At 33.2% G+C, this 23,598-nt stretch overlaps 1 protein-coding gene across 1 annotated transcript in view; it reads left to right on the plus strand.

Moving 5' to 3' along the window:
- Nucleotides 1–23,598, plus strand: part of LOC140447311 (pickpocket protein 28-like) — a 74,174-nt gene that overhangs the window by 46,958 nt on the left and 3,618 nt on the right. Inside the window, exons 10-13 of the mRNA XM_072539905.1 lie at nt 7,388–7,473; nt 17,392–17,479; nt 21,858–21,989; nt 22,080–22,171. Coding sequence (XP_072396006.1) covers nt 7,388–7,473; nt 17,392–17,479; nt 21,858–21,989; nt 22,080–22,171 — 398 coding nt within the window. The remainder of the gene's footprint in view (nt 1–7,387; nt 7,474–17,391; nt 17,480–21,857; nt 21,990–22,079; nt 22,172–23,598) is intronic.

Below are 23,598 nucleotides of genomic sequence, written 5' to 3' on the forward strand. Positions count from 1 at the left end.
CCGCGCTCTATCTTGAACTATGAAACTTATTATTTCTTTGACTGCATTCAAAGTTGGTTCCTCGCAAGTCCCTTCTTTATCTTCTTGCCAATTCTCATTTCCCTCAAGTTCCTTTTGTTGGTCTGTATTTAAAAGATCTTCGAAATATTCCGCCCATCTGTTTAATTTTTCTGTTGTTTCACCTAGAAGTAAGCCTTCTTTGTTTCTGCAATACTGTGGATTATTCTTTGTAGTTTCTCTGGTTTTCTTAACTTCTTGGTAGAAATTCTTTAGTTCTTTGTTTATGTAGGTTTCTTCTATGTTTTTCAATTGCTTTTCTAGCTGTTCTCTTTTCTTTTTTCTGCAAATTTTTTTAACTCTCTTCTTCTTGCCTCATAATTTTCGATCGGATTTTGGGTATTTTCTTTATCTCTTTATAGTTTTGCCTTGTTTCTTCTTACCAAAGCATTATTCATCGAACCAGTTTTGCTGTCTTTTTATATGCTCTCTTCCTATACACTTTTCCACTGCTTTCGACATGGCTGTCTGTATAGTCTGCCACTCTTCTTCTATATCCTGTTTGACTGGATTCTCTAGTTTTTTATTTATTTCTTCCTCTAGTCTGTTTAAAACCCGCTTTTCTTAAAGGCGCTCTAATTGGTAATTTAATCTATCTCAAACAGGTTTTGGAATTATTGGTTGTTTTTGTTTTAGTTTTGCTATTATTAGTGTATGGTCACTGTTGGTATCTGCTCCTCTGTAACTCCTGCAATCGATTATTGCCTTATCATGTTTGCTTTCAATTAGAACGTGATCTATTTGATTTTTTATTTTCGATCGGGAGAAGTCCATGTTACCTTATGAATGTGTTTGTGATCAAACCTTGTGCTAGCTATCTTCATTTTGTTCTCTGTAGCAAATTCTATTAACTTTTTCCTGTTTTCATTTGATTCCTGATGTAAACTTCGTCCCCTGTTATTCGTCTGTATATTTTCTCTTTTCCGATATTCGCATTCATGTCACCAATGAATGTCTTTATATCGTTGTTTCCAATATATTCTCTATTAGGTTGCTTATCTTTTCGTAGAACTCTGTTTGGGTTTCTAAATTTTTATCTTCAGTGGGCGCATGTACATTAATGATACTGATCTTCCTATACTTTCCTCTTACTCTCAAGTAATATATTCTGTCTGATATTGGTTGAAAATCTACAACTGCTTCGTTTACTTTCTCCGACACCATGAATGCCACTCCAAAATATCTCTTGGTCGCCCCACTCTTGAACAGTAAGCTTTTTCCTATTTTTATTATTTCATTTCCCAGTTGTTTCGTTTCTTGCACGGCAAGGATATCTATTGTATATTTTTCCATAATTTGCTCAAAGTTTCTTAAAGCTCGCTGCTCATAAGTACCTCTCACATTCCAAGTTCCAATTTTTATTACGTCCTTGGATTGTTGCCGTTCTTTTGTGTTTATTTTTACGTTTTCCATGGTTGTATTCCGTTGCCTTGCCGTTTCGGTATCATATCTCCTCGGTTGTTTTTCTTCTATTAGTTTTTTGGCAATTTTTCTTTGGTATTTTCTTTTATTTGTTGTTTTTCTTCATCCCATATCCATTCTTTTCCATTCACGAACAACTTATTATAGCCTATTTTTATCTGTTTTCCTTTACTTTTCTCTTAGTTTGCTATTTTAACTATTTCTTTCTGTATTTATTTTTCTTTTGATGTCAGATCAATGAATGTCAGAATGGCTATAATATCAATGTAATATATAAATAAATAAAAAAGAAAACTTCCTTGCAATTTAATTGAACACTTCTTTACAAAATACACATAAAAAGTCAGTTTATTCACGACATTTCCTACAAAAGCACACGAACTACTATCTCCAAAACTGTTATTAACTTCACTACTTCACAGTAACTAACGGTTGTAGTCAATATTGTAAAATATTAGCGACCTTTTACACGCAGACATTAACTATAATAATTAGGAAAACACCAAATGTACATTTAGTCACTACGTTTTAATTGGGATTTGTCGTGCGCGAAGTTGTCATGAATTACCCTTTGTATTAATCTTGATAATGGTGGTTATTTTAAGAAGTCGCTGATGTAAACAAAGAGAACATTTCTGAAAATTGATATGAATCGTAATTATTTCTAATGACGTTAGTATTTGTTAATGAGATGACTGATTTAACGATACGAAAATATTTTTTAATCTAATTCTAATTGTAATCTAGAAATGTGCCTATTTTAAGAACAGTAAATAGTTGTTAAGTAAAAACATACATGTTTGTTAATTTTAGGATTAGGCATTAACCCATTCACGATATGACATTGTTTGACGTGTATTAGTGCTTGTGCGAGCGGGCTTTCCGCTTGTTTATATCTTTTAGCACCATGAGATGGACGTGCCCACTAAGGCATGATTGTTAAATGACACCTGTATTGTTTATATTTTTTATCAGTTGCAATGTATATTATTCATGTTCACATATTCCAGCATAATTAACGAATTGGCATCTATTTCGTACACAAAAATTGTTATTGTGAAATATTAGGTTCCACGAAAGGTAACATAATAAATGAAAGTGTATTGTATTAGCTAAATATTCACCAAATAAAAATTGTCAACTTTTGATCGTCAACGCATGTTGGTGAGAAAAGTTTCTAAAATTATTTTAAGTTGGCAACAAAAGTTGTAAAAAAATGTTGAGAACAGTGTTTTTGTTTTCAACGGTAATCATTTTTTTAATTTGTATTAGCTTCTATGTAGGTATAATATAAGTAAGCAAATAAATTTATATTGGAATTGCAACAAAACTAATTAATTTGTTTTAACACTTTATCATGTACTTATAAACAAAGGTAGTTACCTAACTAAAATACATACTTACATTATATATATATATATATATATATTATATATATATATATATATATATATATATATATATATATATATATATATTGTTCTGAAGCTATTTTCTTGTGGCATTTTAAAGTAATTACTATTTAAATGGGAATAAGCCACAGTTGTGGACCACCAACGTTGAGGTCCTACAGCGCATGACAAAACAAAAAGAAGTGCTTAATTTAATTAAACAACGTAAGCTTGAGTACCTCGGCCACGTGATGCGGAACGAAGAAAAATATCGAATTCTTCAACTCGTTATGCCGGGTAAAGTATTTGGCAGAAGAGGACCGGGACGCCGTCGTATCTCGTGGTTGAAAAATCTCCGACAATGGTTTGGGATGACCTCAGCGGAGCTGTTTCGCAGAGCAGTCAACAAAACCATGATAGCCTTGATGATCGCCAACATCCGGACCGGATAAGGCACTGAAGAAGAAGAAGAAGCCACAATTAAAGGTTAAAGTAGGTTTATTGACGTTTCAATTTCCACTTCGGAAATCGTTCTCAAAATACAAACATTAGTAAATTAAACAAATTTTGTTTTTTTGTTACTTAGTGAAAAATTCTTCTAATAATTTAATTTTATCTCATAATTTACTATGGAATCACTAACAGGAGAATTTTACTGTCATCATGGCATGTATTTGTCTTTTTAAAGACGAATTACATGTTATGATCTTTTCTGACGGATATTCTCAAGTAAAAGTTGATTTCATGTAATCGAATGAACTATCTATAAGTAAAGTCGTCCCAGGAACGTAACTCAATAATATTGGCAATATCATTTTAAAGTCGTCTACTTTAAAATGTATAATGTCTGAATTGTCAATATAGATGAGTCAGATAAAATTAAATTATTAGAAAAATGTTTCACTAAGTAACAAAAAAACAAAATTTGTTTAATTTACTAATGTTTGTATTTTGAGAACGATTTCCGAAGTGGAAATTGAAACGTCAATAAACGTACTTTAACCTTTAATTGTGGCTTATTCCCATTTAAATAGTAAATATATATATATATATATATATATATATATATATATATATATATATATATATATATATATATATATATATATATATATATATATATATATAATGGTCATATAATTTACAAACAATTAATTCATAATTAATAAACATTAAAAAACGTATGATAAAACATCTACTAATTTTTCTATGAATAACATCAATTTTTTATATTGTTTTTATATGATAAACAATGGCAGACAAGATTAAACATTGTAATAATCACATATAGGTACAGAAATTGTTAAAGTGACGTTACAAAATATCAGCTATCAACAAAAATGTGCTTCAGCAGTGCTACCAACGTCATCCTACATCCGTTACACCTGATTTTCAGTTATATTCTGAATTAATAAAAGCTGTTCAATTCTTTACGAAAACATCGGTTACATACTATCTATCCATGGCTCATCTTACGATATTCGAGAGGCGACCTAATTATGACCTTCCGTATTTTAAAAGAGTTGACATGGAATGCACAAATTGGGGACTGTCGATAAATATCGATAAAACTAAATACATGGTGACCAGTAAAGTGGATATCGGAAACTGATATTAAACCAACAACCGCTGCAGAGAGTTCAGAGATTCAAATACCTTGTATGTTGGATTATCCAAAACCTGGATCCATCCTTCGAAATTCGATGTAGAATTGAACAGGCAAGAAACTCATTTCAAAAATTCAAGCCTCTATTATCCAATAACTCATTAAATTTGGAAATCCGTGAAAAGTTTACAAGATGTTACGTGTGGTCTGTACTTTTGTATGGATGTGAAACTTGGACTTTAAACGCCGATATCATGAATAAAATCGAGGCGTTTGAGATGTGGTTGTATCGAAGGATACTAAAAATTCCATGGACTAGCAGAAGCAGAAACGAAGAAGTTCTTCGAAGAATGGGACATCAACGAACTCTATTAAATATTATTAAGAGGCGTAAACTAGAATATCTTGGACATATAATCAGAGGACCAAGATATGAGTTCCTTCGGCTAATTCTCAACGGTAAAATCGAAGGAAAGAAATGGATAGGACGGAAGAAACTCTCTTGGTTGAGGAATTTGCGGCAGTGGACAGGTTTGACAGCGGACCAATTGCTACACGTAGCGCAAGACCGAGATCAGTATAACAATATTATAAGCATGGTAGTTGCCGACGTTCCGTAGGGATATGGCACTCTAAGAAGAAGTATTTTAAAATATAATTTTGGGAAACTTAACACCAAATTCAGTTTAAATTAAGACGAAAGATTAAGAGGCCATCGTTATAAATTAAAGAGGAAACAGTTCTTTACTACGTTTCCATTAGTTGTGCCTTACAGGGCCAAGCAGTAATGACTGAAGACTGACAAGCTTTCCAACTCTAGTTGAGGTCCTCTTTTTTATTTTCGGGGCAGGACATGGTGGTGGAGTCAATCCCAAAGATGTTGACGATTCGCCTAAATGTGCTGCATAAGATGTCGATGATCCGCCTGGTTGTCTATCACCGGTCTCATTCAAAGAAGATGATGGTTTTTTGTTCGCCTCTTCAATGTATTCTGCACCTGGGAACAAATCCCTGTTAAGGGGGCATTTCATATAGGCTCTCCCAAATAATTCAATTATATCGTTAGTGAAGAGAGCACATTGATTTTTCCTCAGCCACAGTCTGACTCGTCGCTGTAGTAGGTTTTCAAAGGACTCATGAGCGACCTATTTAAATGCTGCAATTTATGTGAACACTGGGGAGGCAGTGACACTACGGTAACGTGGTTTGCTTTAGCTATATCAATGACGTCAATGTTCTGTGTTTGGCTAAAGTGCCCATCCAAAATGAGTAACGCTAGCTTTTCCTCTGTACGATTGACACCAGTCTATGAAATGTTGAAACTATTGGGTGAAAACATTAAGTTGTATCCAACCAGAAGGATGCACTGCAAATATCGTCCCCGACGGAGCAACTTTCTTCAATTGCTCACTCATGTTTTTGCGCGGAAAAATTATTAGAGAATGTACAAAAGAACCACCAGTATTCATGCAGCAGACAATAGTTACAAAAGTTCCTTCTTCTCGATTACTTTCGCACCTTGGGTTGTACCACAGTGATTTCGCTTTCGTCCATATTATAAATTTTGGCTGGGGTAAACTTTCCTTTATCATAAACATGCTCTAAACGGTTGTAGAATTTCTCTGTATTTTCTTTGCTGAAACCAAGGGCCCTGCTGTAAAATGTATTACACCGTTTGCTTTTTGACAATTTAGCTTGATAAAGTTTTGAAAAAGTTGAACCCACTTTTTTCTGTGATGTTCTTTTTAAACGTATGTTCGATGCCGTTCTGCCAACTGAACAACCATTCGTCATCAGTTTACTACGGTAAGTATAAAAAACGAAGCATCCAAAGCCAGACAATAAATGACAAGCACATACGTCTGCCCCTTTTAACAGTCAGTACTTCCTCTGAAGCGCGTATTTCATGTTGGATAATCTATTTAGCGTAGTTTCCGGAACATTATATTGCTTACTTGCTTTTTTCCAACCCATCTTTTTTACTTCTAATAGCATTTATACCTTTTTTCATTTTTGATGGACTCCACCCCTTCTGCTTTGGCTTTCGCTTAGACATTCTGAAACAGAATACCAAAAGAATACGTTATATGCGGTGGAAACTGACATTTCTACATTAAACATGGGGGGTCCGATTTAAGCAACCATACTTTCAGATTAACAATTAAAATAACTTTTTCGATAAACGTCGAAATACTTGGATATAAACATGATCCCCAATCCTTCCCATTAAACATATAGAGATAGAAAGGTATATAGAGATAGAGATTATCATTTACCTTTCAGTATTCTGTCAGTGCAGGTCACGTGGCTCGAATGACAGATAATAGATGGACAAAGCGGATACTGGAATGGAGACCAAGAGATGATGCCTACCGAAGCAGAGGTCGTCCACCAACACGTTGGACTGACGATCTAAAACGTTGTCATAGGAATTGGATGCAAGAGGCACAAGATCGAAATAGATGGAAAATTATGAGGGAGATCTATGTCCAGCAGTGGATAAGCGAAGATTGAATGATGATTCTGTCAGTAACAATCAAAAAGTAGGTCGGTCTTAATTGTTTGATGGCGCTTAAAACGATTGTTGTCATCTCATTGTGCGACAGTTTGACTGAGTGACGCAAGCGCTCCAATACATAGCGGCGAAAGCATACACTAATCAGTTAGGCTGAGGGTCTTCTTTGGGGCCTGGTTCCAAATTTAGGTACTGCCTTCTAGTAATTAACATATTTGGATTCACTGTCCTAAAGGAAATTAGAATCACGTATTCTAGTAAAAAAGGTTTTTCATCGTTGGTCTGTTATTAAGCTTGACGGATTTTGCTGGTTTTATTCGCAATTCTCAGATTGATATTCAAGATATTTTAACTCGAGTTACCACAAATATATCTAAAATGCCTTTATTGTTTCAGGTCTTACACTCAGACTAATTGCAATTTGGAATGTCAGTCAAACTACACATTCGAGAAATGTAAATGCATTCCCTACTATTTACCTAGTAAGTTGCTTGGTTTATATATATATATATATATATATATATATATATATATATATGTATATATATATAAATATATACCTATATGTATATAAATATATATGTTATATATATATATATATATATATATATATATATATATATATATATATATATATTGTAACCTCGGAAACCTTTTTTGGATGGTGCTAGGAAGGTCACCAATGGAGACACTGCGAAAGACAGCCAGATGGTTGGTGGAGGAGAGCGAGTCGTGGGTTCGAAACTAACTTTTGGAACCGGAAATGGGTCCAACGGATGAAATAAGTAAAGATATGACAGGATAAGACGTATTAGAAAAGATACCGAAATAAACAAAAAGATAGATGGGTAAAATTACCAAAGATAAGATAAGATAGGAATAGGGCGCCACTTATTTTTTTTGGGGTTTAAGGAGAAAATTAAGAAACCTTAGAAAAGAAAAAAGATAAGGAAAAATATTTTGGTTCTGCGACCAAATCCAAGAAAAGATACCAACAGTTAATTATTAAATAAATTTGGTCAACACACTATATAAACAAATAATAAATATATTAGGTGGACACAAAGAATACAAAAAAATTACAGAAATAAAAATTTAACTAACCCGCACTTGGTTAAGTTAATTATCTATCTCGCACTGTTGTTTAATGATTAACTGAGACTTAAATATTCGTAATCTAGAAGTTCTTAATATCTGATTGAAAGTTCGTAAGCAAATATTAAATGTTCTTTAAACTGAAAGCAAAATCAGTAGTTAACCCTAACTACAAGAGAAGAAATAATCCAACGCAGATTCGCTCAGATAGTTGAAGATAATAGGATAACCATATTATTCGCCCAGATAATTGAAGGTAATTGATTATGATAACTTACAGTAAATCTTGATGACTGCAACACTGCACGGAAGGTAATATACTTTACTATAATACTTTACTTGTATCAAGCACTGAAATTAATTAAAATTAAAAGGTACTTTATAACTATATTGAATCTAACATAGTATTAGATTTAGAAACTCAAACTATATAAGTGTATACACACGAAAAAAAATGCACAGAGAAGGTAACACAGAGACAATAATATGAGCGAGCGTCTGTTCTCAAAGACTGCCCTCTCAAAAGTGGTGTTCCTTCTCTAAAAATTTACGAAACTACCCAAGAAGGTGGGATATCTCCCACTCAAAAATGATAGGACAGTATCCATTTCTGAAAAGGTAAAGTTCTAACGAATCGTAACCTGGAACGTGACGAAAATAAAATCTCCGGAATTAGGTTTTTACAGAAAAATTACTATAGACGTGCTTTCGACGATATTTAACAAATCTATCTAAAGAAAACGCATGAAACCGGAAAGAATTAACCGAGGATTAACGAGGATAATAAGTCGGACCTTCCATCTTTTGAGATAGTCGGTAAATTCCAATAAAATTTCCTAATGGTCAACACGACCAACCGCATATTATTTGCAAATACGGCCATCGGCGTCTCAGCCACAGGGGTAAAAGGATTAAAAATAATTTAATATTTTAATTATAAAAAAAATGTAACAATATATATACTTATATAATATATAAGTATATATATTGTTACTATATTAGATATATTATATATATATATATATATATATATATATATATATATATATATATATATATTGTTATGATATGTAAAATCGAGAAAAATATTGGTTTGTTTAAAAATATTTCAAAGTTCAAAAACATTAAAATAATTCAGATAAGTAGGATAATATCCAACAAACATTTCGAAGAAGGAGAGTTATTAATTTCTTGAATTACCTGTACTAAACAAATTGTAAGCTTTACATCAATCATTTCTTTGTTATACTGGAGTGACCCGCATAAGTTTAAGTGAAAGCCAAAGAATTGAACGGGGTTTTTCAAAATCCATTAATGCAGTGATTAAAGACAATAGAAGGGATTATAGAAAGAGGTTTTTGTTAGTTTTTAAGATTTATAGAAAAATATTATTTGTAAATAAGTTTTAGGAAATTTATAATTATAGGTAAAAATTTGTTTGTTATCGAAATGAAAAAATGGGGGAATTGTGACGAGTTGTGATTGGCGGAGATTGAAAAAGGCGGGATAAGTATGTAGAAAAAAGTTTAGCGAGATTGAGGAGAGAAAAGAGATAGTCAGTTGATTTTCCAAGTCTGTAAAAGGAACAGTGATTGTTCTCTGGTGGTTCCAAAGAAGTAGCAAGCAGTAGTGTTGAATGTTAGTGAGTTTTTGTGGAGTTAGTGTATCTGACAGGAGCTGAAGCAGCAAAATATTGTAAGTCATATTTCTCTACTTATATTCCAAGAGTCACTGTTCAGGCCAACGAGAGATTCAGTTTATCGTAAAGAGAAGATATTCCAAGAGTCATTTTTCACTCGGGCCAACGAGAGATTCAGTTTATCGAGAGGAGAAAGGCTATCATAATTTGAATGATTTGTGCTTTTGAAGGAGATCATTAAGGACGATATACTTGCAACAATCTGTGTAAGATTGCTGATTACATAGGGAGCGGTTGAGAGGAGAAAATATAGTCTACAAGGAACAAGGATTTGGACCACTCATCATCAGAGAGAGATATTTTGTTTTCTGCAGTTTTTCTTTTATGGATAACACAATTTTTACACTTAATTTAGAAAGGATATAAATATTTTGATTAGGAGAGTTAGAATAGTTCGGAATTTTGAGATTTCAATTAATATTGTTTGTACCATTAATTTTGATTGTTCACGTACGTAGAACAAAATTTTTGAGAATCATTATATGAGATTTGTTTATTGAAAAATTTTGAGTGTGAATTATTTCATTATTTTAATTTCAATATATAGTGTTAGATCATATGTGTTTTTTATTATTCCGGTATTCTCTGGACCTTACCTTTCACATGTAATAGCATAGATATTGAAGCACGAATTTAACCCTGAGATAAAAAGAATTAAAAATTGTGATAGAGTCATAATCATATCATCTAGATAATTTTAATTAATCAAAAAAATTAATTAGCTAATTATTGCTTGGCGCACCAAGACTTTAAATATCACAATAACTGGCTTCCAAAACGTGGGGCTTGAAAATATCGCAGCTTTACATTTGAAGGAAGGGAAAGAGATCTGGAATAAGTACAGGTGATCCAGAGATAAAAACATATAACATTGAGGGAATTTGAATTTGAAAGTATTTTGACAATTTTTCCAGGGAATATAAATTTGATTTATTGATTGATCGTAGTTAGTGGATATTTACTGCTGTTGAATTATTTGATTTTATTTTCTTTACCAATCGTACATTTGATATTTATTTTGAATTATTTGAATTTTACTGATTGCATATTTGATATTTGTCGTGAAAATTTAATACATTTGGGGAGAAATATTGTCGTGTTCTGAAACATATAGAGTGTTGTAAAATTTCAAAAACAATAACAAAAAGTAACAACATGTCTGTCACAAGGAGACAAAGTAAAATGCAGGAAAGGAAGGAGGATAACAGAGAAGATGAAACAATTTTGGAAGAAGTATCGGATAATGAAGGAAATGTGACAATAGTTGAGGAGAGAAAAGAACTATCAGGAATAGATAAAATATTACAACTAATGCAACTCCAGTCACAGAAAATGGATAGAAATCAACAAGAAACATCACTAAAATTGGAAGAAAACCAACGGGAAACAAAACAAACAATGAGCAATATAGAGCAGCGTCTGGAAAACTATGAACAGGAAATTAGAGGATGTGTTGAGGGGATAAAGAAAGAACTGATACAACAAATAGAAGAGATTAATGAAATTAAACATGATATGAAAGAACAAGAAATGAGAATTAAAGATAATTTGGAGGAATTAGAAAGCAAACTTGAAAATGTAATGAAAGATAGTAAGACGGTCCAGAAAAAGGAATTAGAACAGTTAGAAGAAAAATTTGAAATGGCGCTACAAGAAGACAGGAAGGAAGTAGAAAGAAGATTAAAGCAAAATGAAAAACAAATGGCAGAAATTGAACTAAGAGGGGTAGAGAGAAAAGAAGTTATCATCCATGGAACAAGCGAGGCGAAAATACAATTTGGCGGGGATATTCGGAAAACACACCCAGTACCGTTTGTTAAAAATTTGAAAACCAAATTACAACATATTAGATATTTTGACGATTGCAAAGAAACAATTAGAAACCATTTGAAAGAAGGAGCAGCGTTATGGTATGAAAGCAAGGAAGATGAGTTTGAAAATTGGACAGATTTTGAAAATAAATTTCTCAACTATTTCTGGGGGAAAAATAAACAGAGAGAAATCAACCAAGAGCTACAGAATGGAAAATATCACGAAAAAATGGGAATATCTGAAGAAAGATATGCTTTGCAGATATATAACAATTCAAAATATCTAGAATACAAATATTCTACCGAACAGCTGGTAGAAATGATCAGCAGACATTTTGAGGAAACGTTGGAAGATCACGTGATTTTGAGAAACTATCAAGATATTGATAGTTTGTGCCAATTCCTTCAATTAAAAGAAGCGAAAAGAAAAGAAATGAGAAATAGAAGACAACATGACCAATATAATGGACCGGAAAGAAGGTATTCATCAAATTATGACCAGAGAAACCGACATCCCAGATCAACAAACGAATATAGGCCGAGAAATTACAATAATTACAATAGACAACAAAATTACGATAACCGGAATGATACACAAAATAGAACAAATGAAAATCACAACAGGAATAGAGATGCACAAAATCCTCCGAATAGGAATACGAACGAACAAAGGGACGATAGAAATAATCAGAGATTCCAACGACAAAACAGAAGAGAGATGAATCATGTGGCAATAGAAAAGGAGGAAGAAGAAGTATTCAATGAATCCAGACAGGATTTTCAATAAGGCATCCACTAAACAAAAGTAAAAAACTCTCCGGTATATTTTGTCACCCGAGAGAGTTTATACAGTTGGCGGGAAACGAAAAACAAAATTCTAATTCCAATCTAATTTTTTTAGATGCATTTATAAAACATAAAGCGATTAAAATTCTGATTGATTCTGGATCGGAAATTTCGTTAATCAATAAAAAACTAGTAAAAGAATTAAATATGGACAGATTTGTGTATAAGATTCCGAGGGTTGCTTTAGTGGGTGCAAATAATAAAAAATTGACGACAGTAAACGAAGGTTTAGGAGTACGGATCAGAGTGGGAGACCAATTCTATATTATGCAATGTGTGGTGATCGAAGATCTAAATCATGATATGATAGCGGGAATTGATGAATTGAGTGAAAAACATATCACCATCAATTTTTCGGAAAATCAACTGGAAATCAGAGCAGAACCAGACAACATAGAAGAAGAAAAGGAAACAGATAGGAGAAAATTTTCTGAAAGGATAAATGGACAAGAAAAACATACAGAAATCAATATGACGGTAGAGGATAAATCGAAAGCTCAAGAAAAAAATCAATCCGAAGAGGAAAAGAGAATAAAAAAAAAGAAGAAGAGTTCGAAAAGAAAGCAGGAAAAAAAGGAAGTTATAAGCAGAAAAATGGAAGGAGCCGAAACATGGTGCTCGGAATACCAGATAGAAATTAAAGATAAAAAAAAAATAGAAGAAGAAATAACGGAAGAGGACAGAGAAGAAATGGCAATTATGGACGAGAATCCAGAATTTTGTGAAGAAGTAATACGGACAGTGAACACATGTGAACAAACTGAGGATGAAAGAAAAATAATATGTGGAGAAAACATGGAGAAGGAAATAGAGAAGATTTTAGAAAATTATGGAGATCTTATTAATGAAGAAAGCCGAGTGGCTAAAAATTATGAACATTCTTTTAAAGTTAAAAACTTAGAAAATTTTAAATCGAAAACATATCCAATCCCGTATAAATACAGGCAAAGCGTCGGACAGGAAATTGAAAATATGATCAAAGACAAGGTGATCGAAAGATGTGACTCTCCATATATCAACCCGATAGTATGCGTAAAAAAATCAAATGGTGATTTGCGATTATGTTTAGATACAAGAAACATTAATTCACACACAATCGCGCAATACGAAGCGCCTTTGAACATAGAAGCCATTTTTGGACGAATCACAGGATCACACATTTTCTCCAAAATCGATTTGAAACACAGTTTTTGGTTAATACCTTTGGCAGAAAAATGTCGAAATTATACCGCTTTTTCTATCGACGGAGTGGTGTACCGATTTAGGGTAGTACCATTTGGACTACAAAGTGCATGCGCTGCTTTGGTTCGCGCATTACACACAATTTTAAATAGGCATGGAGAATTTGTTGTACATTACATAGATGACTTATTAATTTTCTCACCGGATATAACAAGCCATCTACGACATATTCATACTGTTCTCGAAGAACTTGATCAAGCCGGATTAAAATTAAATATTCAAAAGTGTCAGTTTTTCCAAAAAGAGGTATTGTATTTAGGATTCAAATTAGACATAAAAGGGATTAGTCTTGCAGAAGAAAGAATTGGTCATAAACAACTACCCTAGGCCAACCAATTTAAAAACTTTGCGGGGATTTTTAGGAATGGTAAACTATTTCAAAAAGCTGATACCAGACCTCAGTACAAAAGAAATACCGCTAATAGCATTACTTAAGAAAAATGTCAGATGGAAATGGGGAACTGAACAAGAAATCGCTTTCAAAAATTTAAAAGGAGCGTTTTCCACAGCTGTAAGAGTGCACCACCCAAGATATGAGCAACCTTTCATTCTCAGGACCGATGCTTCCATAAAAAAATTTGCAGGGGTGTTATCACAGATACAAGACGATATAGAGGTGCCAATATGTTTTGTTTCCCGTGTAACCAAAACGTATGAGAGAAAATACAGCGTTACTGAATTAGAGTTTGCCAGTGTGTTATTTTGTGTAAACAAATTACGTTTTTACCTACTTGGGGCAAGATTCACCATTGAAACGGACCATGCAGCGTTGGTACACATAATGAAAAATAGGTTGGTAAATAATAGAATTCATAGGGGCATTCTTTTACTCCAAGAATATGATTTTGAATTTAAATATATCAAAGGAACGGACAATATTCTGGCTGATGCGTTGACGAGAGATGAACAATTCCGCAAAGAGGATCACAAAACTCTCCACGTAGGCATGAACATAATGAGAGAAGAAGCAGGCTTATTTTCTTTGGCCAAAATCAGGGAAAATCAGGAAGAATTGAATGAAAGAGAAAAGCAAAGGGCTGAACAAGAAAATAACCTATATTTGAAGAGGGTCGATGGTAAAGAACTCTATGTAATCACGGAGCAAATGGCAAAAGAAGTTTTTTTAAAGTTACACTGTGACAACGGACATATTGGAAGTAGAAAGGTGTGGCTTATGTTCAGGGAGAACTACATTTGTCGACAGGACTATACAATAGCCAAAGAGATGACTCGAAATTGTGTGACATGCCAAAAGTGTAAAAGTAGGAACTTTAAAAATGAAAACGTCACAAAAAACGTCGTAGCTCGGAAGAAACTGGATATTGTTGCCATTGATATGTTGAGCGATTTGATACCAACAACTCAAAGGAATAAACACATATTAGTTATGGTGGATCTTTTCTCAAAATATGTTAAATTGTACGCATGCAGAACCACAAAAGGAATTGAAATACTTAGGAAGATAGACAATTTTATAGAAACGGTGGGAAGACCAGACAATATTTTATTGGACAATGCGACATATTTTAGGAACGAACGTTTTAAAAGGGAATTAAGAGAGAGAGGCATCGATACAAAATTTATAAGCATCCGTCATCCACAGAGCAACCCATCGGAGCGTTTTATACAAGAAGTCACAAAATTTCTACGAATTGCCGCGGAAGAACATCATCGACATTGGGACAGAAAAGTGTTTGAGATCGAGACCTATTTGAATTGTGCTCCAAATACGGTTACCAAAGAGACGCCTTTATATATAATGAAAGGAACAATGCCTACAAGACCGTGGGAAGACACCGCCCCCAAACAATACGAAGAAGTGATCGAATTGGTTCAAAGAAGATTGAGACGAAGTGGAGAGAAATATCTCCAAAGACAAGAGAGAACCCGAAGAAGAAGGCCGATCAAATTCCAGAAAGGAGATAAAGTCTTAGTGAAGGCACTGAGGGTGTCGAATTTACAAAATGGTATTTGTGCTAAATTGATGCCGATATTTGAAGGTCCATATAGGGTCAATACGGAAAATGGGGTAAATAGTTATGAATTAGCGCACATAGAGACAGGAAATATACGGGGTATTTTTAACATTCACGACATCTATCAATATCATGAATAGATTTTAATAACATAGTGAAATAATTTGATCCTAGAAAACTTTTGTCATTTTTAAAATTTAACAAAGAGTTTTCGGCAGATCAAATGGCGGGGATTTGTTATGATATGTAAAATCGAGAAAAATATTGGTTTGTTTAAAAATATTTCAAAGTTCAAAAACATTAAAATAATTCAGATAAGTAGGATAATATCCAACAAACATTTCGAAGAAGGAGAGTTATTAATTTCTTGAATTACCTGTACTAAACAAATTGTAAGCTTTACATCAATCATTTCTTTGTTATACTGGAGTGACCCGCATAAGTTTAAGTGAAAGCCAAAGAATTGAACGGGGTTTTTCAAAATCCATTAATGCAGTGATTAAAGACAATAGAAGGGATTATAGAAAGAGGTTTTTGTTAGTTTTTAAGATTTATAGAAAAATATTATTTGTAAATAAGTTTTAGGAAATTTATAATTATAGGTAAAAATTTGTTTGTTATCGAAATGAAAAAATGGGGGAATTGTGACGAGTTGTGATTGGCGGAGATTGAAAAAGGCGGGATAAGTATGTAGAAAAAAGTTTAGCGAGATTGAGGAGAGAAAAGAGATAGTCAGTTGATTTTCCAAGTCTGTAAAAGGAACAGTGATTGTTCTCTGGTGGTTCCAAAGAAGTAGCAAGCAGTAGTGTGGAATGTTAGTGAGTTTTTGTGGAGTTAGTGTATCTGACAGGAGCTGAAGCAGCAAAATATTGTAAGTCATATTTCTCTACTTATATTCCAAGAGTCACTGTTCAGGCCAACGAGAGATTCAGTTTATCGTAAAGAGAAGATATTCCAAGAGTCATTTTTCACTCGGGCCAACGAGAGATTCAGTTTATCGAGAGGAGAAAGGCTATCATAATTTGAATGATTTGTGCTTTTGAAGGAGATCATTAAGGACGATATACTTGCAACAATCTGTGTAAGATTGCTGATTACATAGGGAGCGGTTGAGAGGAGAAAATATAGTCTACAAGGAACAAGGATTTGGACCACTCATCATCAGAGAGAGATATTTTGTTTTCTGCAGTTTTTCTTTTATGGATAACACAATTTTTACACTTAATTTAGAAAGGATATAAATATTTTGATTAGGAGAGTTAGAATAGTTCGGAATTTTGAGATTTCAATTAATATTGTTTGTACCATTAATTTTGATTGTTCACGTACGTAGAACAAAATTTTTGAGAATCATTATATGAGATTTGTTTATTGAAAAATTTTGAGTGTGAATTATTTCATTATTTTAATTTCAATATATAGTGTTAGATCATATGTGTTTTTTATTATTCCGGTATTCTCTGGACCTTACCTTTCACATGTAATAGCATAGATATTGAAGCACGAATTTAACCCTGAGATAAAAAGAATTAAAAATTGTGATAGAGTCATAATCATATCATCTAGATAATTTTAATTAATCAAAAAAATTAATTAGCTAATTATTGCTTGGCGCACCAAGACTTTAAATATCACAATAATATATATATATATATATATATATATATATATATATATATATATATATATATATTAATTTAATCTGTAAGTTTCTTAAGGATTATTTTTTAGGAAACAAATCAATTAAGGCTTGTGGAAGAATGGATCAAGAATGCGCACAGGATGCTAAAGAAAATATGGAAAAAACTAATGGAAATGGGTAAATATTGCTATTAGTATCGTTATTATATATTATAGTATTAGTATTAGTATACGTTGTCCTGTCATGGATATATGAGTCAAAAAATGAATAGAATCCGCCCCGTTTTTGGAAACGAATTTACGACGTTAACTGTAATCGATTGCCACTTGAATTGAATGAAACGCATTTCTGCGTTGTTGTTTTCAATCTCATCGATTCTGGCCAACTTCATCATTTTGCGCTTTGCGTTTCTGGACAGTTTGATTCGTATATTTTTTTACTTGTTGCATTGCGAGTTCTACGACCTAAGTTGTTACATCTAATTGGTGGCATTTTTAAGAAACCATATTCAACTGAAAACAAAAAATTGACTTTCTTAGTGTTTCTGTATAAACATGTATACCACTTGTTCGTCTATCAAAACTTTCCAACAATCGAAATAACTCACAAATCAACAGTTTAATAATTTTTGTAAAAGTGCGCCAGAAATAAAAGTGCAATATCTACCCTCTGGGTAAGTGTTTGAAAATTTTAATTTAACATAATTTCATCAAATCGCTACATGAAATCAAATTCCCAGCTGATTAAAAACAAAATAAATAAAACAGTTAACAGTCGTTATCAATGTTTTCATGGGGGAGAACCAACTACACAAGAGGATAAAATTTTAATCATCATTAAATTTAATTCCCTACACCCAACAATTGTTCCCGACCGGGGATGGACTTGGATTCAATCTCAACCAGCAGACTGATCCAGTTGAACAATAATCATATCCAATGCTAGGTATGCAAACATCATACATACTGCTACCATAGTACCATCAAAACCAATTACAACCCTTCCCTAACACTTCTGCTAATCAATTCAACCTTCAGCCACAACCACATCCAACGGCTCAAGTTAATACAAATCAAGCACCCTTATACACTCATTCAAATCAAATACAACACCCTCAGAATACAGTCGAAAACCCAAATTACTCTCTAGATCAATCATCGAGCTAAGAAAAAAATGAAAAGTCATACAAATGAACATTAAACTCTCTCGTGGCAAAAAGTAACCAAATAAAAGAAAGAAATCACAAATAAATAGACCTACTAAGCAAAATACATAAACCAAAACCAACAACAGATTCCAAGTACTAGATTCCGATGGAAATCAAACTGTCAACAACAACACTGATAACCAAACATCAACTACTCAATCAAAAGATCAAAAGCCACCTCCAATCTATGTCTACAGAGTGACCGACTGTATAGCAATGATTAACTCACTGACAGGGATCACCTATGGTGATCTTTTAGTGTCATCCTCTATACAGAAGATGCAATAAAACGATTACAGGCATTTGAAATGTGGTGCTACCGACGTATGTTGAGGGTCTCAGATATACACCACACAAGTAACATAACTGTTCTCTAGAGGCTAAGAAAAGACAAAGAAATTGACAACTGATCTATTTCGAGCTGCTGTGAATAGGATAAGATGGGTCAATGTGGTAGCCGACATCTCTAGAAGATAGGCACATTTAGAAGAAAGGATCCCCCCACCTAAACTTATTATACAAAAACACTCCCAGTGGCTACGCGACCGTATGAATTTTTAAATATTTCAGCTATTTGAAATGTTGTTTAAAATATTCTTGAAAAAGACACTTAAACCATGGAGGAGAAAGTGCGAAGGAATGGGCATACCAGTAAGAGACGAATACCTATACACCTTAAGTTTTGCCGACGATCAAGTAGTCATCGCACAAGATGAAGAAGATCTCAGCTTTATGCTCAGAAAACTTGAAGAAGAATATAAAAACAACGGAATGGAAATAAACTTAGAGAAAACCGAATACCTAACAACAGAAAACAAGGATATGAGAAACCTAGAGATAGACGAGGGAAGACAAATAAATGGAACAGATAAATTCAAGTATTTAGGAACCATAATATCGAACCAGGGAATAACAGAAGAAGATATAAACAACAGACTGAGACAAACAAGAAACTGTATAAGACAACTAAACTCAGTGTTGTGGGATAAGAACATCACGATAAAGACAAAAAAGAGAATATATAATACCCTGACAAGAAGTATCCTGACATATGGGTCCGAAAACTGGACAATAAACAAGAGAAATAGAGGTAGAATAAGAGCAGTAGAAATGGAGTTCCTGAGGAGAAGCTGTAGACTTACAAAAAGAGACAGAATTGAAAACGCAGAGATTAAGCGGAGAATGGGAGTGCAATCAGACATAATCGACTATATAGAGGAGAAGAGACTATCCTGGTACGGCCACGTCAGAAGAGCGGACAGAGGACGCTGGATAAACAAAATCACAGAATGGAGCCCGATTGGAAGAAGAAAGAAAGGAAGACCCCGAAGGTCATTCAGAGATGAAATCGACGAGGCTATGGAGAAAAGAACCCTGCGAGATGGAGACTGGAATGACAGGGAAAATTGGAGAAAACGGTTGAGTGAAGGAAGACAGTGAAAACTGTGGAAATCCTTAGTAGTAGTAGTGAAATGTTGTGATACGTTCAGAATGACTTCGAAGATAATTGCCACATTCAGTGTTATACGCTGATTTTAACGATGACGTTAAAATCAGCGTATGTGTTAACGATGTCGTTATCGATGTTGGAGTCGATGCGATGTGTGCGGGGGTATGGTTAACATAATAATTCCTCGTTCTTTACAGAAATTATATGTCTCCAATGTACAGTGGCTACTGTGATTGTTGACGATTATCAAAATTGGATCCTCCTTTGAAGGTTTTACAACGCTGTAAAAATGCTGAAGCCATTCGAGAAATATTTGCTCATTTATCCACCCATTATCCGAGCAGTAGTAGACTGCACCAGGTGGCCCATTTTTCTTTAACTCTCGGTTCATTCTTTTGGGGGCATAAATAAACAAAGGTGGAATATATGTTCCTGAGGCACTTATGCAGTACATAATGGTTGTTGTTTGACCTCTTTCTATGCTTGTAATAAAGCCGACTCTCTTTTGTCCCTTTTCAGCAAGTATTTTTTCGGGGTTTTGGATGGTTGTTATGCCTGTCTCGTCTGCATTATATATTTTGGATGCCGAAAATTTATATTTATCCAATGTGGATTTTAAATTAGAGAAAAATAGGTTTATTTCAGTTTTGTTAAAAGCAGATATGCGGGTAATAATTGTCGCCTCCGGTTTTCTTAATCGAATAGTTGGATTTCTTTTAAGGAAGCTGTGAAGCCAGTCTCTTCCAGCAATTTCTTTTTCTTTGGAAAATGGATGATGTAAATTTTTTTCTTCAGCGTATATATAAGCACATTTTTTTATTTCTGTGTGAGTTATCCCATAAAAATGTTTTAATAACTTTATGACCTGCTTTGTCAGAACTTCTTCTTCTTCTTTGGTAAATACAGAATTACGACCTAAAGAAGCAACTGTTGTATCATTTCGCTTTACTCGTAGTTGAATTGTAGATCTGGGAATTGTAAAACTTCTTGCAACTTCACGGACGCTTCTGCCATTATTTACTGCATTTATTACTGCACTAAGTTGCTCAGCATTCCATCGTGCTTTGTCACTTTTTCTCTTGTAAACTCGAGGCATCTGAAATTTAAAAATTAATAAAGAAATACTCTGTATTATTATATAAATACAAGTTGGGGGGAATAGTGGCCTGCCAGTATTACCTCCAGGCGCGTGACTATTATAACCCCAAAATACATATTTATACTGTCGACTCATAATCATTAATCACTTAAATTAGAGCAAGAACTTTTTATGTAGTCTTAAACTACGTTAAAAATTTAACAAATAGGTACCAATTATGCAGCTAAATATACCTAATTACATATTTCTACATACCTTTAAAAATCTTGCACTAATACATCAACTCCAACAAAATATGACATTTTCAAAAATTCCTTTTTTGCCGGCAAAACATCGTAATTGTTTTAGGTACAGTTTGAACGAAACACTGTTAGATGGCGCAACAGGTATTAAACGCGAAATAATATTAGGCCGTAAATGTAAATATTTCATAGCTACCATTACCCCAGCGGCCACCATTCCCCCTCTTAACCCTACATAGGTGAAAATGGAGATAGTAGATTGTAAATAAGCTTTTAAAATAAAAAAAATTGCGACCGTTGTTAACTCTTGTTTATAATTTATTTTTGAAAAAACCCCTTCACAAAACACTCACTGACCCAACTTAAAACTGAATATACTGGACGGCATAACTTCAATATCCAGTTAGTATTGAGTAGAATTTAAATGTTTTTTATTGCATATATCTTATCATATTTCAACCAGTCCCAATCAAGCAGGCCGACAACTACATTCAAATTTTTCTCTATACTACAACAAACAAACTATAAATATTAATAAATAAAAACATTGTTTACAGCACTAGCTGCAGCTGTCTGCCAGGTTGCTTCGAGTTGGTCTTCACAGACATGAAATCTTTTGGTCAATTGTCTAAAGAACTGAACGTGACTACTTTTGGGGAGGATGTGATCATCAATACCACACATTTGATGTACGAAAATCTAAATAGGTCTACATTTGTCTATAAAAAGTATTTGTGTTTGGTTTAATTACGTACAACTGAGATCTATTAATATTTTAGGACAAATATGGCTGTGGTTCATTTCTTCTTTTCAAATTCTCAATTTTCGAAGTTGGTGAAGGATGAATTGTATGGGTTTACTGAGATATTGTGTAAGTTTGAACAATCTTTTAATATTTTATTATATTTTTACAAGACTTTAGTTGAGTATTATTAAATTAAGAAAAGTATACAGAATGTTAGTAAATAAGTACTAAACAAAAAAATTTTGGTTAAGTTGAGTTAGGTAAGAAACTTTTTCGGAACTAAACCAATGAAAATGGACATAGCGCACTATGCTCTATCTCTATATAGAGTAAAGTGCCCTAATATCGGATACTTTTTTTTTAACCTTAATATTAGTTTTAATACGTCAATTAATTTATGAATATTTTAGAGCAAAACAATCATTTCTACGAAGTAAAAAATAAAATTTAAATTTTTATAAAAAACGGTAAATTTAAACTGACAAAAAAAATGTCCTAATACCGGATATTAGGATAACGGGATAAAATTAGCCACCGAGGCAGAAATCACAAATATATGTGTCTTTTTTATCTACATTGGTGCAGTCGATGTGAGCCCACTTAAAACACTTTGAGCACTGAATCCATTGTTCGCCCGAGGTATCTTCAGAGAAGAGTCCAGTACAAAACATACATTCTGCTTCCTCTTCCCCAATGTCACACTCCATGTTAGAGGTTACAGGTTTCTTTAAAACAGAACTATCCGATAATAGGCAACTATCTGATATTATGACACTTTACTCTACTATAGCACGCATAGGAAGAGGCATAGTCTTAATAGCAGTAGGTGCCCCCATCGATGACTGTAAAAGGGAAGAAAAAGATCAGTTCCAAGAAATTCTACAAGATACACTAGAAAACGTAAAAAATCGGAAAGATATTAGATTGATGGGAGAGCTTAATGCAAGAATTTAAAGAATCCATACTCTTTAACTTATTATCACCTACAATAAAATTTTAAAATAGTCACAAGAATATTAATATAAAAAATTATGAGTGACAAAGTTAATTATTCTTATGAAAATAAAACAAATGATCAAGTCAATAATAAAAAAAAATCATTTATAAAAACAACCTGGGCACCCACACGAAATTTATTAAACACGCCAATGCTTGTCTGTTATTAATTCCGCACATCCGAATCTATTCAGCACATTATAATCATACTTCATAAATGTACTGGTAAGTATGATAATAATCTACTAAAAAACAATTGTTAGTCACTAAATACTTTTACATTTTTTTACGATTTATCATGTTTGCAAACCAACTGATTATGTAGGATTTATATATTTCAGCTATTACACTGCTAGCGTCCTCTTTTGGAAAAATCTTAAGGATGAGCAACGTGAACCAAATACTTTGTAAAATTACTCACAGAGGGCAATATACTGAAGTTTTGTCAATTATTTTTTTTTCAATTTGAATAATATGAATTGTTTTTGTGTGACTTCAAAAAAGCATTTCGTTCTTGAGTTTATGTACATTGTAAAAAATGTGTATTACCTGTTCTA

Source organism: Diabrotica undecimpunctata, chromosome 8 (assembly GCF_040954645.1).
Source record: "Diabrotica undecimpunctata isolate CICGRU chromosome 8, icDiaUnde3, whole genome shotgun sequence".
Taxonomy (NCBI): domain Eukaryota; kingdom Metazoa; phylum Arthropoda; class Insecta; order Coleoptera; family Chrysomelidae; genus Diabrotica; species Diabrotica undecimpunctata.